This window comes from Scardinius erythrophthalmus, assembly GCF_964197995.2.
Source record: "Scardinius erythrophthalmus genome assembly, chromosome: 18".
NCBI classification, from domain to species: domain Eukaryota; kingdom Metazoa; phylum Chordata; class Actinopteri; order Cypriniformes; family Leuciscidae; genus Scardinius; species Scardinius erythrophthalmus.
In genome coordinates, this window is record NC_138238.1 from 28,417,031 (window position 1) to 28,434,068 (window position 17,038).

The 17,038-nt window shown below is 37.3% G+C and overlaps 1 protein-coding gene across 1 annotated transcript in view; it reads right to left on the reverse strand.

The window, feature by feature from the left end:
• Nucleotides 1–3,950: 3,950 nt before the first annotated feature.
• The window catches only part of ppp1r16a (protein phosphatase 1, regulatory subunit 16A), a 43,398-nt gene continuing 30,310 nt past the window's right edge, over nt 3,951–17,038 (reverse strand). The window contains exons 3-11 of the mRNA XM_081392133.1: nt 15,877–15,947; nt 15,031–15,176; nt 14,833–14,936; nt 13,513–13,637; nt 13,310–13,435; nt 11,152–11,227; nt 10,944–11,073; nt 10,534–10,696; nt 3,951–4,911 (exon numbers count right to left, since the gene is read on the reverse strand). Of these exons, the coding sequence (XP_081248259.1) occupies nt 4,426–4,911; nt 10,534–10,696; nt 10,944–11,073; nt 11,152–11,227; nt 13,310–13,435; nt 13,513–13,637; nt 14,833–14,936; nt 15,031–15,176; nt 15,877–15,947 (1,427 nt within the window). The 3' untranslated portion in view covers nt 3,951–4,425. The remainder of the gene's footprint in view (nt 4,912–10,533; nt 10,697–10,943; nt 11,074–11,151; nt 11,228–13,309; nt 13,436–13,512; nt 13,638–14,832; nt 14,937–15,030; nt 15,177–15,876; nt 15,948–17,038) is intronic.

Here is a 17,038-nt window from a genome sequence, read left to right on the forward strand (position 1 = left end):
TTGAAACAATCTGTTTTGTAAAATGCGCTATATAAATAAAGGTGACTTGACTGAACTTTTGATTGATATGATACCTCTTTGTTTACTGCCACAAATTGATAATGGTCAAGTAAATACAACTTAAACCATCCTAAATGCAAGAATTCCACTAGAGTCTACCTAAGAGAATGTTGTGGTCTATCTATAGTATCAAAGGCTGCACAGTCTAGTAAAACCAATAGAGAGATGAAATGGTCTAAATCCCAACTGGCATTCAGCACAGATACCATTTCACGAGTTCACTCTTACATATAATCAGATATAGTGTAAAATATGCGTATTTGACGTGCTGACCAAGGAGAGGACTCCGAGCTCGGAATTTTGCCCGAACTTAAGAGTACTTTTGTTGAGAATTTCAGTGTCATCAATGTGACAATATTAAATCTTAAGTATGATTTTGACAATGAGTGGGTACTGACACGTGTTGTCCAACTCCAATAGTTTAGAAGGTCTATAATGCCAATCTAGCAGCCAGTAGGCCTACTAACTCTAAAATCAGCAAATTCCTTGATAAAGTCTGTGTGGTGAGACTGCATGTATCATTTACACTAATCAATGTTATATAAAGCACAATCACTTCAAAAGAACTATACTTGAAAACTAGACCTTTCTTTGGGGTGTAGAGACATTTATCATCTGGTTAGCCAGGTTTGTCAAACAGAGCACATCTAGGTTGTGATCAGTGATCATGTCATTAACGATAAGTGCGTTAGTAGAAATAGATCTAAATTCATCAAGCTAAGCTTTATAAAATGTTCATTTGTATTCTATTTCCCCGCAGTCTGTTCACCACGGGGTCCGGTCCCACCAGTTTGCACCCAAGGCCGAACTACATATCTCCTATGTTTCTCCTCACCGGTAAGCAGGGAGGGGGTTAGAGCATATTACGGTGTATGACATCATACTTGCAAGTTCACACACCTCTTTAATGTTAATTTTAGTGATATCTAACTGACGAAGTTTGACATCATTAGTGCCAACATGTTTAGATTTAGCCAGTGCAGTGATGTTAGGTGCTCTGCACTGTTATTAAAAAAGTTCACTGGGTTTCCATATAGACTCAATTTTATGCCAAAAAGGTTCTGTTCAAGGAGAAATGTGACCCTGGATCACAAAACCAGTCACAAGTCGCACGGGTAAAGATGTGCCAATAACTAACAATACATTGAATGGGTCAAAATGATCGATTTTTCTTTTATGTCAAAAATCATTAGGATATTAAGTAAAGATCATGTTCCATGAAGATATTTTGTCAAATTACTACCATAAATATATAAAATATTTATTTTTGTGAGTGTATGCAGCACAATCGCGAACACAAATGGAGAATTTTAAAGGCGATTTTCTGGCTACCCTCAGATTCCAGATGTTCAAATAGTTGTGTCTCGGCCACATATTGTCCTGGCCTAACAAACCATACATCAATGAAAAGCTTGTGTATTCAGCTTTCAGATGCTGTATAAATCTCAATTTCATAAAATTGGCCTATGTGACTGATTTTAAAGCCACAAATATGCAGAAATTGGCAAGAAATTCAGTAATACTCCTAACAAACTTTTATCCATTTCAGGACACAGAGGCAACAATTGTCAAGAACTGAATTATTCATAAACTTTCAATAGGCATGTATAATTTATTCAAACTTTTCTGTCTCTGAATATATTTACAGACACCAGTGTTAAATTTAACAGATCAAGTAGATGACATAGAAAAGTATAACATGTATAAAACGGATGTCAAAAAAAAAAAAAAACATGGAATTTTATGACATTTACATTTAAGGCATTTCACAATGTGAAAAGTGCTGTGCAGTAGTAAACACTGCATGTCAAGATTAAATGTTTGCACGTGTTTCATGGTAGAGTTCAGATTACGTAGTCCAGAGATATTTCAATTTTAAATATATAAAAATTGCCAAAATAAAATATCCCTGAAAAACTGTTATCAGTTTAAATACAGACTTCTACATCCAAATTGATCATTGCACCTCAGAGACCTTCAGTTACTTGTTACCCAGTTGGTGCCACGTTAACGTCACATTATAGGAATATATCTATTTTACACAGTTTTCTAGAATATAAAGCTCAGGTAATTCCCCAGTTATCATGATAAGCTTCTAGATATTTGATAAATGTGAAATGTTTGACATTCATGGAGTTCATGTAATCTCTCAATAATGTCATTAAGCATCTGCTCTTCATTGAGTCTCTATATCCTAACACATCTAAAACATATCACACAAACGGTTCAAAGTTCATTAAATAAAAATCAATTAAATCCATGAAACCTTTTTTACAGTTCATAATTTGAAAAACAGAGATTTACAAGTAATGCATATGCATGTAAGACAGAGTAAATGATGTTAAATTGTTGCATTATTTTTTAGTGAAACACATTGGAAAGCCAAACTGCATAAAACAAAACTCGTCTGTAGTTGCATTTAGGACACTGACACATATTCTTTACATTTTAAGACTGGAGCATCATAGCAAAGAACAAGAGCACTTGATGTGATCAGAAAAGGCAAACAAAGTGCAAAAGGGTGTGTTCCTGAAGAAAAGAATGGCTGTCATTTACACAAAACTATTAGATGTTAAATCTGCTTGCAAATAAAGCAGTACTATAGAACTATTTCTTGTGAAATACAGTGTTAAGCCTCAAAGTGCAAACACTAAAGATATTTTGAAAATCATCCATCCATTTCTGCCAGTCATAACAACCTTAATTTCTTTCACTCATTCTATTCAAATCTCACTGAACATTTGAGCACAAACTAATTAAACCTGCACTGTTATGAAAAAATAAAAACTAACTAAACAACTTAAACCAGTCACTTAAACCATAAAGATTATTTATATTTCATTTCTGGTTTAAAACAATGATGGATACGCTCATTTTCCTTATACAAAATTCTTTATTCAAAATCATAGAAATTATAAACATTTATATTTATATGTGTATATATATGCATGTATGTATGTATGTGTACATATAAGCAATATATTAATATATAATATATATGAGCAATAATAATTCTAAATATACATTTCTTGGGCAACAGTGGTCATGTTTAGGGTTGAAATATAAATTCAAATGGGACTATATGGGTTTATGACACATGGAAAAATTACAGAATGAGAGCTTCCTGCCATTTTGGGCGCTTTTCATGGTTGTGCTTGGTTATGTTCAGGCATGTGTTAAATATAACACCGGCTATTCACAAACAGTCATAATGGTTTAGATTTTTTTTCTGTATAAAAACATGAAAGCGCCAGATCCAAGTTCTATCTACACGATTCAGGTAGGCTGTTTACAACCATTTTTAAGTTTGTTAAAATGATCATTGTAAAAGCGAGATGGAGCGGGTGACCATTGAGAAGCGGTGTTTCAGTGCAGTCCACATGTGTGCATAAAATATTCAAGCTGTAAACTCATGTGTTTACTGATGAACAAACAAACAAAAAAAAAAAAAAACAACAACAAAAAAAAAATCAAGCCGAATTCTAATTTTCCGTTTTTAAACTGCTATTTTGTATTTTTTTACATGGAAAATGAAATGGCTAGAAGGTTTTCAGACCAAAAAGTCTTAACTTCATAATTGGATGTTTTTTTTTGTATTTCCATTTGATGCATTAAAACTAAGAGAGAGAAAAAAGATGAGATGGTTCATGAGAAGGTTTGAAGTAAACAAACTATCTGAAGGTACACTGACCTTAGTGCATCTTTTTATTTCTAAATTATTATTTTACATTAATATAAAATTAGCTTAAGACCTTCAGTCTCAAAGGCAATAAACATCAAGAAGCTTGGATTTGAGGGTTTTGAGAGCAGTAAGCAAATGGTGCAACCAGGTGTTGAAGTGCAAGCGTACTAGTTGTTAGATTACAGCCCTTAAAAATGCAAGAACGGTTAATGAAATGATTTACTTTGATCAGTGCAATTCAAATGAGCTTATTTGTACCAATATACTTTTACATATATAGTACATATATCCATTAAAGTTCTGAAGATTGCTGAAAGTTTGGTCAAGTAAAGTGCTGTGTCAGGTTTTTTTTTCAGTATTGAGTCTTTGAAACTTTAATGACCAAAAAAAAAAAAAAAAAAAGGATTAGCATAATAGTGTGAAATACTGCAAAAAAAAAAAAATGAAAACGTGGGCTCTTTTTTTCTAATTATTTCTTCATGTGTTATTCAATCAAGAAGCTGTGTAGTCCATCATTATTCCGTCATTAGTGTTGAAAATGTGAGTTCACTCAGTCTATGAGAGAAAGCTTGACTTGAGCATAAAAACTCATTTCCACGTACCTGCCTGATATTTTTCGTTCGTCCATGTAGCACATAAGAACTGCGCGATCATATGAAGCCAAACGTGTTCATTTGCTGCTTCTACATGAGTCCACAGCACGGCTCTTTTGTGTTAGTCGTGTCCTCTTCTGGTGCTCTCAGCTTCAGTAGAGGTGGATCTCCACTAGCTTTGGTAAAGTACACTGCATTGGGGGACGCATCCTGCTGTACCGATTCAGGGGGTTCCAGTGGCCCTTGGGGTCCTTCAGGGACGAGCTCATCCTGAGGGCCTGCAGACAGGGGTAAAGGAGGTGCTGGGTGTTTCTGTAGTTTAGCTGCAGCTCTCTGCCGCTTGAGATCTGCGAGCGTGTGGTGAGATCTCTCTCTGCTCATGCTGTCCCCGCCGGTAGCATCCGAATCCGGAGTGAGCTGATAGGAGGCGCTGCGATCCCTGCGGCCCCCGCCCTGGAGTTCTCCAGGAAGCGAGGAAGAAAAGGACGCTGTGCCGCCGTTCCCCAAAACCTGAGCTCCGTTTTCCACCTCGACAACCTCTAATGGAGGAACAGGGGTGGCATTAGTGCCGGACACCTAAAGTGAAGTAGGGAAAAGTACAAGAAAATTCACCAAGGATGGTCAAATCTATATATCTATATGTAAGACACAAACACATCACAGAGCTCAAGATCAGGTCGCTACTTACACAATCGTTCTATTTTTCATGCAATCGTTAAATTCAAAATAGCCATAAGCAGGCTGAAGATTCAAATTTTTCAGCAACACTGGAACCATTAATACTAACGCTACTTCTTTTCTCTTCAAATCTATATATATTTATAAAAATTAAAAATTACTGCGTTAGACTAAAATATATATACTGCGTTAGACTAAAGTGAGAAGAGTCACAGCACTAGCATATTGTTGTCCTATTGTTAGTTTAATTGCTTCTATTGCTCTCCATATTTGTAAGTCGCCTTGGATAAAAGCGTCTGCTAAATGATCAAATGTAAATGTCTAAAGTGAACGTAAGCAGTTGGGGGAAAAAAGATGTCTTACATGTCAAACATTTTATAAGATCTGTCGGTTATGTAAGATCACCGGTCTTATTATCGGTGTGTCGAAATACTACTGGGTAAATTGGCAGTGGGCAGGATAACAGACCCAAACAAAAACAGACATTCCGACACAGAACGCACACACACACACAAGTACAATAGCTGGCTGTAGCATTGTTTTTCAGAGAAACGAGTATGTGAATTTAGCAAATCATATTTCCTAAATATCTGCAAACATAATTCATAATCCTGTTTGTTATTTTTATCTTTTGTCTTATTTTTAATAAGAAAAAGAAAATAGAAAAGGATTGTGATTATTAATAGTATTCTGAATAGTAATTATTATTAATAAAAGAATTGAAGGAAAAGATGGATTGAGAAGTGTAACAAATCGTGACCCTCTAAATCGTTATTGTGAAATATTATTACAATTTAAAATCTGATTACGTTGGTCATAAGAGAGAAATATGTCAACAAAAAATATATATATATACAGTGAGGAAAATAAGTATTTGAACACCCTGCTATTTTGCAAGTTCTCCCACTTAGAAATCATGGAGGGGTCTGAAATTGTCATCGTAGGTGCATGTCCACTGTGAGAGACATAATCTAAAAAAAATAAAATGATTTTTTTAACTATTTATTTGTATGATACAGCTGCAAATAAGTATTTGAACACCTGAGAAAATCAATGTTAATATTTGGTGTAGTAGCCTTTGTTTGCAATTACAGAGGTCGAACGTTTCCTGTAGTTTTTCACCAGGTTTGCACACACTGCAGGAGGGATTTTGGCCCACTCCTCCACACAGATCTTCTCTAGATCAGTCAGGTTTCTGGGCTGTCACTGAGAAACACGGAGTTTGAGCTCCCTCCAAAGATTCTCTATTGGGTTTAGGTCTGGAGACTGGCTAGGCCACGCCAGAACCTTGATATGCTTCTTACAGAGCCACTCCTTGGTTATCCTGGCTGTGTGCTTCGGGTCATTGTCATGTTGGAAGACCCAGCCTCGACCCATCTTCAATGCTCTAACTGAGGGAAGGAGGTTGTTCCCCAAAATCTCGCAATACATGGCCCCGGTCATCCTCTCCTTAATACAGTGCAGTCGCCCTGTCCCATGTGCAGAAAAACACCCCCAAAGCATGATGCTATCATCCCCATGCTTCACAGTAGGGATGGTGTTCTTGGGATGGTACTCATCATTCTTCTTCCTCCAAACGCGTTTAGTGGAATTATGACCAAAAAGTTCTATTTTGGTCTCATCTGACCACATGACTTTCTCCCATGACTCCTCTGGATCATCCAAACGGTCATTGGCAAACTTAAGACGGGCCTTGACATGTGCTGGTTTAAGCAGGGGAACCTTCCGTGCCATGCATGATTTCAAACCATGACGTCTTAGTGTATTACCAACAGTAACCTTGGAAACGGTGGTCCCAGCTCTTTTCAGGTCATTGACCAGCTCCTCGCGTGTAGTTCTGGGCTGATTTCTCACCTTTCTTAGGATCATTGAGACCCCACGAGGTGAGATCTTGCATGGATCCCCAGTCCGAGGGAGATTGACAGTCATGTTTAGCTTCTTCCATTTTCTAATGATTGCTCCAACAGTGGACCTTTTTTCACCAAGCTGCTTGGCAATTTCCCCGTAGCCCTTTCCAGACTTGTGGAGGTGTACAATTTTGTCTCTAGTGTCTTTGGACAGCTCTTTGGTCTTGGCCATGTTAGTAGTTGGATTCTTACTGATCTAAAAAATTGGATGACTCGTAATTTCCTACTACTTAATTCTAAAAAAACAGAGATTCTAATTATTGGACAAAAAAACGTCCTCACGTAATAACCTAGAATACTGTCTAACACTTGATAGCTGCTCTGTCGAGTCTTCGTCGTCGGTTAGGAACCTGGGTGTGCTCTTTGATACCAATCTTTCATTTGAAAGTCACGTGTCTAGTATCTGTAAAACCAAATTTTTCCATCTTAAAAATATATCTAAATTACGCCATATGCTCTCATTGACAAATGCGGAACAATTAGTTCATGCGTTCATGACCTCAAGGCTAGATTATTGTAATGCTCTACTGGGTGGTTGTCCTGCACGCTTAATAAACAAACTACAGCTAGTTCAAAATGCAGCAGCTCGAGTTCTTACCAGAACCAGGAAGTATGACCATATTAGCCTGGTTCTGTCAAAACTGCATTGGCTGCCTATTAAACATCGCATCAATTTTAAAATATTGCTGATTACTTACAAAAGCACTAAATGGTTTAGCTCCGCATTACTTGAGCGAGCTCTTAACGCATTATAGTCCTTCACGTCTATTGCGATCTCAAAATTCCGGCCAGTTGATAATACCTAGAATATCCAAATCGACTGCTGGCGGTAGATCTTTCTCCTATTTAGCACCAAAACTTTGGAACAGTCTTCCTAATATTGTCCGGGAAGCAGACACACTCTGTCAGTTCAAAGCTAGATTAAAGACACATCTCTTTGACCTAGCATTCACATAATAGATTATAGACTTCTATAATTCAGTGTTAGGCTGCATAGATTAGGTCAGCTGGAACCGGGAACACTTCCCATAAATCCTGATGTATTCGTTACATCATACAGGGTTTCTGCAGGTTTCATTAAGTCAAATTTAAGACCTTTTTAAGACATTTTAAGACCATAAAGATTGAAATTTAAGACCTACACGACGCATTATCCAAGTTAGATAGATAGTTACCTCGGGATCATTAGAGTATCTATCTATCTTTCTATCTATCTAGGATTATCTGATGTGTGTGTGTGAGAGAGAAGGATAGGTAGATTTTTTTATATAGAAAATTGTACTTTTGCATATTATACTGTAAAACACAATTATTGTTGATTTTAGTTGATCATAACTAGAGAGGAAATGATGAGATGTTTAAAGCGACCAAAATTATCACAGTTATCACAGAATCCTGTTCAAGGGATTCATTTTTTTTATAAAAAGAATGAGTCAAAAAAGATAAATTACTGACATTTATACATTAGCTTATATTTATTAGTAGTGTTTGGGTGCACCCCCATCCTTCATGTTGACTGAGCTTTCAATGTTGTTATGAAAAGGGGTGATTGGTTGGTTCCTGTCACATGACCTGCGGTGCGTTTGTGCCATTCTGAAAAGTTTAGATTTTTTTCATCTCGCTCTGGTAAAAAGATTATCGCGTCGCTTCAATTATGAGCGCGCTTGCCGCGCGCCTACATTTGAACAAACGGGTAACGGGTAGCACGCGAGCGGCGTGTTGGAGACCCCTGCTCTAGGGCTCCGCTTTGTAGGCTACAACTCCATACTTTTTTGCTACTTTGTAATAACTTTCTGCGGCCAGCGTTTCTGGAAATGAACGAGGGTAAACACTTTTTAAGACCTGACTAAATGAAATTTAAGACCTAGGATGAAAATCTGGCTGTTTTTAAGACTTTTTAAGGCCTTAAATTTAAAGTTCAGAATTTTAAGACCCCGCAGAAACCCTGATCATAAGAAGAATGGCATCTACGCTAATTTTAGTGTCTTTGTTTATCCCGAGGTCTTCCCGCAGCCAGCCGGATCCAGGCCGTATCCAGATCTGATGAAGGACCTTCGCCTGGACCCGATCCAACGCAGTGCTGAAGTGCCAACTAGTCTCTCCCTATGGAGGATCCCTTTACAACTCTACAGATAAAGCGCTGTCGGGAAACTCAATTCGCGTTCCTACCCCGAATTGATAGAATAAAATAAAATTCTGTATCAAAAATTATAAGGAAACGCCAGTACTTTGTTTAGGCTTGGTTTGTAGGGAATTCCAAACTTGCGCACACATATTCAAACGCACATAACTATAGAACCAATTCTTAATGCGCATGTGAACGCCATCTGCGTTTCTCACAGGTTCGCGTCTTAGCGGCCCCAAATTTAATAACAAATGATCGTTGCGACGGAAGCGAATCAATCAAAACTAACTTTAGCTGGAAAATAACTTTTTTAAAGAACCGCTACAAAGCCAAAACAATCTCTGTTACCTTAAATTATACATTTATCTCTGTAAAGCTGCTTTGAAACAATCTACATTGTTAAAAGCGCTATATAAATGAAGATGACTTGACTTGATTGTATGGGGTGGACAGGTGTCTTTATGCAGCTAACGACCTCAAACAGGTGCATCTAATTTAGGATAATAAATGGAGGTGGACATTTTAAAGGCAGACTAACAGGTCTTTGAGGGTCAGAATTCTAGCTGATAGACAGGTGTTCAAATACTTATTTGCAGCTGTATCATACAAATAAATAGTTAAAAAATCATATATTGTGATTTCTGGATTATTATTTTTTTGATTATGTCTCTCACAGTGGACATGCACCTACAATGACAATTTCAGAACCTGCAAAATAGCAGGGTGTTCAAATACTTATTTTCCTCACTGTATATAAATATAAACATATATATATGAAAACCTTTACTAGATTTGCTAAGTTGACAACTTTGCAAACGGTCCATAGAATGTGTAGGAGTTTTTAGAATAAACATAATTTTTTATTAGAAAATGGACTAAAGGGGACCTAGGAGATAAACATTTAAAGCATCTGTACATCTGTATATGCTTCTTTCATTTTACCCCTCTGTAATATTTTGATAAAGCTCTTTTCGTTTGTCTTGAATTTCATCTTGATCACTTGGCCCCAATCAACATTTTTATGCAGACGACAAACAGATCTATATCATCTTGAAATCTGGTCAAAATGCGACATCTTCCTTTCTTTACAGCTGTATTTTCAAAAAAAAAAAAAAAAAAAAAACTTATTTAGTCTTAAGAGTAATAAGACCAAAATAACCAAAAAGGATTATGTCTTATTTTTTTTTAATAAAATGAAAAAATATATATTGTCCGCAACACTGCTTTAAACTCCCCTATTTAATATAAAGGCAACGTTTCGACCCTCCTGGGTCTTCTTCAGGCAAATGGTGAACACATTTGATGAAGGGATATATACAGGCTGAGGCCTTACAATCAAATGACCCACGATGTGATTTCAATTAGTTTAACTAGGTATTTTATTTTTTTAATATCCATGATCTTCATCATTGGAAGCTTAGAGTGTTCCCAAACTGTCATGTTTCATATTTCAGAAGGTTTTAAACACTGAATAAGCCCATTTCTCACTAGTGCAGCGTGCAGGTTCAGTTCTGCATCCGTCTGCCTGTCTTCATCATCATCCAGAGCATCTGTCTGTCTTCCTCTCTCTTTCCACACCATGGCTTCCTTCTGATGCTCTCTGCGGTACAGACTGCTGCGCTCATTCACACTGCTGCGCCTCACTACTTTACTGTAAACACAATCCACACAAAGAAGAGCTCACACACACTGTTTCAGATGGGTTCTTTATATTATCATTATTAACTGTATATTAAGATCACAATTAGCATGATAACACTATTATCTAATCATGAAAAATGCCAACTACAGCATTCCAGTGTAAATGATACAGCAACTGAGCGATTCCTGGGCTGTTTCTATGGTTTTTGTGTATGCTCTGGTGCAAATGATGCTTTTGTTGTGCTGTTAGTACTCACCCTCTGCTGCCCGTGCTGGACACTCGTCTCTGCAATGTGTTCTTGTGTTTGTCCTGACCCTTCATAATGGCATCATGCTTGTGTTTCAATTCCATCATTTTGGCCCGGACCTCCTCATCAGTGCACACATCTGCAAAACAACACAAGTAGTATTGTGAAGCCTCCTGCCAAGTCACTCCTGATCAAACATGTGGGAAGTGTCGTATACCCAGAGGCGTCTCGTCCAGCTCAGACTTGGCGTTTAAACTCGCACCATTAGCCACCAGCAACTCCACCATATGGATCTATAAGAGCAGAAAGACACAAATCACGGAAGAATAAACATCAATTTCGCCATTAAAGTCAATATAATCATTTCAACTAACAGTTTTATGATTTAAAGCTCCATTACATGTTTGAAATTACTAAGTTTATCATTTATTACCTACTAAACAGAAGGTGGGGCAGGACATTTAAATTTTTTTTTTTTTAAGTCCAAGAGCCTTTCCTTAAATTCTCAGTCATGAACTATTATTGGTTAGTTGTTATAGCCAGTTAAAGGTAGACAATTTTTTTTATACTGGTTGAAACGCTCTTCACATCCTGCTAGTAATCAATAATAGGTCAATAAATGGTTGAAATGCTAAAACATGTACATTTATCTTCTGTGGAAGTCACAGGACCAAAAACCTACCTACCTGCCTGCCTGACAACATATGTATTTCCATACCTCGTGCAGACATCACACATCATCAGCGCGTTCAGTAAGGCTATGCAGACAGACAGTCACTGATCGCGACAAACAGCAGCCGCCTACTGAACCAAAACAACGAGCTAATGCTGCGTTCACGCTATGTCATAATCGTTCATGATGGCAACCCGTGACATTCTACTCACAGTGGTTCACGTCCTCAGACTTATGCGTTTCTATGTCAACACTATCAATGGTAAAATAATCTACAGCAGTCAGGTGGTACAAACAGAGCTCTGTTTACGTTCATTATTATTGTAATGTTATGTGCTTTGAGACATGAGGTAATTTAACGCCGTCTCTTATTTCGTGACACTTTGCAGATGCTGTAGTGTTTTGAAGGAAGGCTTTGGAGAGTGCTCTGAAGGGAGGGTGGGATCTTATGCTTTCAAAGCTTTCTTGCTATTGCTAGCCTGTTTGAATTTGCCAACCCTTACTTTAATGGCAGGCTGTATTAAAGCAGGGGCGCTCAATCCTGTTCCTGGGGATCTACCTTATAACAAAGTTTAGCTCCAATCCTAATCAAACACATCTGTATCAGCAAATTAAGATCTTCAGGAACATTTCATAAATTACAGAGAGGTGTGTTGGAGCAGAGAGTGTTTACCAGTTGTTGGGGTTTTTTTTTACCCGCCTTCCAAAAAAAGCATAGTCTGTTCTGATTGGCCAGTTGGTCCCAGTCTGTTGTGATTCGTCAAGTCAAGTCACATTTATTTATATAGCGCATTTTACAATACAGATTGTTTCAAAGCAGCTTTACAGAGATAACAGGAAAATAATGCAAAAAAGTTTGTTTCCAGAAGAAAATAGCGTCACAGTCCAGCTTAAGTAAGTTCAGTGATGTTTCATTTTTGTAAAAAAAAAAAAAAAAAGTTATTAATTTAGTTCATATATATATATATATATATATATTATAAACCGTGATGTCATCGTCCAGCTTAGTTCAGTTGTATAATAGTGTGAATGCAGGCAGATCTATATTCTTGCTGAATATTAAATTTAATGTTAAATTTAGTGATCCCAACTAAGCAAGTCAAGCCAATGGCAAAAAGGTGGAAAAATGCAACAGTGGCAAGGAACCAAAACTCCATCAGTTGGCAGAATGGAGAAAAATAAGAAAAAACGCCCCTTCCTTACCATAACCGTCTCAATTCAGCACTGGAGGCTGAGGCACTGTAAATACTACTGTAACTACGCTAACTATGCCATCAGTTTTGCCATATCAGTTCAAGTCCTAAATTCGATAATGACAGTCAGAGAACAAGTGAACAAGCTGATCGACACAAACCACATTTCGCAAGCATGACTTCCCAGTGGCCTTTTTTTAATTTTATACCTCTCTTAAATTTCAGATGTGATGTTATAACTGTGTAATTTCTCTACATAACTGTTAAACTGTGTCTGTTAACACACAAACTCTTTACTACTCCCTATGAAACTTTGCTTTGTGATGGTGTATTTTAGATCATTTAAGTCAGCATGAAAACTAGATATTTATATTTTGCTTAAAGGTCTTTACAAAAAAAGATTTAAAAACTACAATAAGACCAGTAACATGCATTAAGAAAACAAATGGGGTACATTTAGATTTTATAGAGGCTGCAGACTATAAACCCTCATGAGTGTCAGTATTCACCTGTCCCCAGCAGGCGGCAGCATGGAGCGGCGTCCACCCATCAGCGTCCCGGTCGTCAGGAGACATCCTGTGCTCCAGCAACAGCTCCCCCACTGACATGTATCCATTAGCAGCAGCTATATGCAGCTACACAGAGAACTGGATCTTTAGTTTTTGTAATATTATAAATGATCGTCCTGTCTGTATGTACTGCGGTCTCTCACCAGAGTGGCCCCCTGCCCGTCCTTCACATTCAGATCAGCTCCGCTCGCCACCAGCTCTCGGAGGTCAGACAGCATCGCTTTCTCCTTGGCTCCGCGACATTCGTCAATTCTCTCCTGTGTAATCCCTAATTAAAAACATATGGATAATAGACTTATGTGAGATGATTAGGAAATCACTGTTTAAATGTGTTGGACTGCAATAACTAATCTATAAAAATCATCAGTTTAAAATGCTATTAAACAGTAACAGTCATTATGATTTAGTTGGGTCTGTGCTCTTATAGTTATAAGTAGCAAGTGTTATACAACTGAAGTAACCTGTTGCAAAATCTAGTTTTGCTGTGTCAAACCTCTCGTTCTCAGTGTAGATTGGTATTAAATTTAATCTGTGTCATGAGTCTGTCTTGTTTTCTGCCAGCTGTGCACTCAACACAAACGTATCTTTAGTTTTAATACAAACCCAATTCAAGAAAAGTTGGGACATTTTGTAAAATGCAATAACATCAAACATCTGTAATTTGTTCATTCTCTTTAACCTTTATTTAACTGACAAAAGTATGTTATCCAATGTTTTCACTGGCCAAATGAATTGTATTTGCAAATTTTGATTTTGATGGCCGCAACACACTCCAAGAAACATATACAGGGTCTGACGATACCAACATATCCCTCTAGCATTTTGAGTGCTGTTGAACAGATTCTTAAACACCTCTGATTGGCCATTGTGTTGACGTACTCAACATATAGGCTATGTCTGTGATTGGCTACAATGATCAACAATGACATCTTTGACGCTCTTCATTAAACACTCACACAGATACACACGGGAGCGTTTTAAAGCAGGCGTCTATCAGTGGATCCCTAATATAGCCGCTGATATATGGATCCACTCAAAGACGCCGCTTTCAAATGCTCACGTGTGCATCTCTGTAAGCGTTCGATGAAGATCGTCAAAGATGTCATTGTTGATCATTGTAGCCAATCACAGACATATATGTTGAGCGCGTCATCACAATGGCCAATCAGAGACATATGTTGAGCGCGTCATCACAATGGCCAATCAGAGACATATGTTGAGCGCGTCATCACAATGGCCAATCAGAGGTGTTTAAGAATCCGTTCAACGGCACTCAAAATGCTAGTACAGACTTGGTACTGAAGTCAGTAGTTTTTGACAACTCTAAATGCATTCCTATCCAAGTAAAAGTGTTAAACATAACTAGTTTATGAGCTTTTATCTTTTAAAGGTAATGTTCATCAACACTGCACATAAGAGGTTTGATTTAGCTCAATATTAGGTAAATTATAGGCAACCCTCACCCTGCTCTGCCATGATCATCTCTATGAGCTCTAGCGTAGCCTCGTCCTCACACAGATCATACGGCATGTTTCCATCTGCATTCACCGCCAACAGATCTGCACCCCTAAACACATGAACTCAGACAGTCTGTGTCACAGTTTTAAAGAATAAAGGTTGTGGATGACAAAACGCAGTAAGACAAATAAACTGAGACTTACGCTTCTATCAGCATCTGGACGAGGTCAGTGTGCCCGCAGGTGGCCGCTGCATGTAAAGGAGTCCACAGCTCACTGTCACACGCATTCACGTTTGCGCCCGCGTCCAGAAGACAGCGAGCTACATCCAAAAAATCATCTATGCAGCTCTGCGGAGAAACAGTTATTTGAATTCTTGGCTGTAGCAAACATGATTCAAAAGTAGGGATGTACCAAGTCAGTCGGCTAAGTCCTCCAACAACTAAATAGTTAATTGTAGTGGTTGCCAAGGCTGATATTCCGGCAGATATTTGGCATTTTTTAATCAATGATTTTCTGATTTTCTGTTCATTAAGTGTCTGAAGCAGACTTTAATTTTGATGGCACAAAGACTTTTGTTTTGGCAAAAATTCACAAATAACTGCAAAACTGAAATCTCTTTCTTTGCACAGTAGACGACATTTGCGCAGTTGCTCCATTTTGTCACACAGACATGCCAAAGAACAACATGTACATGTATCTTTCCTTTTTGGTTGAACTAATCCTTTAAGTGTGTATATTTTTGTATTTTAATATGATATAATATGATGCATAGATATTACTGCATCAGTTTGAATGCAGATACTGCATTATGTGAAAATTATATTGAAAAGAAGATGAAACACTCAAATTAGCCAGTCAAATTAACTGAAAATTTTACTTCTGGGAAGGTGAACTCTTTAGTCATGACTTACACCAAATTTCGTTTCTGACTTCTAAATTTTTGCTTGTGCTCCTAAATTTAAAAGATGCTTTGTCACAGCAATACCTTAATGGTCACATACACACAGATTATATATGTGTGTGTTGTTTGTGTCGATGAGTGTGTACCTGATGTAGCGCAGTGAGCCCGTCCTCATTGTACAGGTCTGGACTGACTCCATTATTCAGCAACTCTCGTACTGCCAACAGACACAAATGCTCTAAAGTCACCAAGCCTACAAACTCTAAACATTTTGAACAAATGATGATATAAAAGGGAAAGTTCATCCAACAAAAAAATAAAATTCTGTTATAATTTACTCACCCTCATGTGAGTAAATTACAGAATTTTCATATTTACTATATTCGTCTTTTCTTAAAAAGTTTTTTTTTTTTTTTTTCATACAAAATGAAGCCAAGAGGGTTGTTTGGACCTATGTACAAATTTGTAAATATGGTTTATAAACCAAATTGTAAATATACATATTAGAAAACCATGAAAACATATTTTCAAAAATGTGCCCGATGTGTGAAATTATTTTGACATTCTAAAAAATTAAATATTAAACTAATATTTTCACATTTTTGACTATGTCTACATTAATCCGGATAAATTTTAAAACTGCATTTATGTTTCAAAACCCTCTCCGTCCACACTAGCATCTTCAAATGTTTTCCAAAAGTTTCTCATCCACACTGAAAAATCGGAAAACGCTAAATTCACCTTACTGCGCATGCATAAAACCTTATAAAATCTCACTGAGTTGATACAGACAGAACAGGCATACTAAAGTTCTCTTCTGCTGAATCATTTTATTTAGCAAAGTATCTCACCATTCACTGATACGTCCAAGGTCACACTCATTATATGTCTGGTCTAAAACGCAACTGCTCTCATGTTTTGCCGCAGGACAGCAATTGCGAGTCAAATTGTGTCATCTTTTCAGGACTGTGATATGAAGATTGTACAAAGTAACATATCTTTAGCAACAGTGTGAAAGTGAATAGCACATAACTGGCACAATACCGGTATAAACATAGATATCTATTGGTTGAATATGCGTCACATGACTAAACATGCGTCATCATTTTTAAATACCTCCCTTTTCACAGTCCACACTACAAAGCAAAAATGGCGTTTTCAAATTTATCCAGCTCAGTTTTCGCAGAAGAAAAACGCAGTCTCAATGTGGACGGAAGACCAAAATGGAAAGAAAAAGGTGCGTTTTCAAATGAAAATTGATTAGTGTGGACAATGCCTTTATAGCATATCAATCAACTTCTGTTGAAA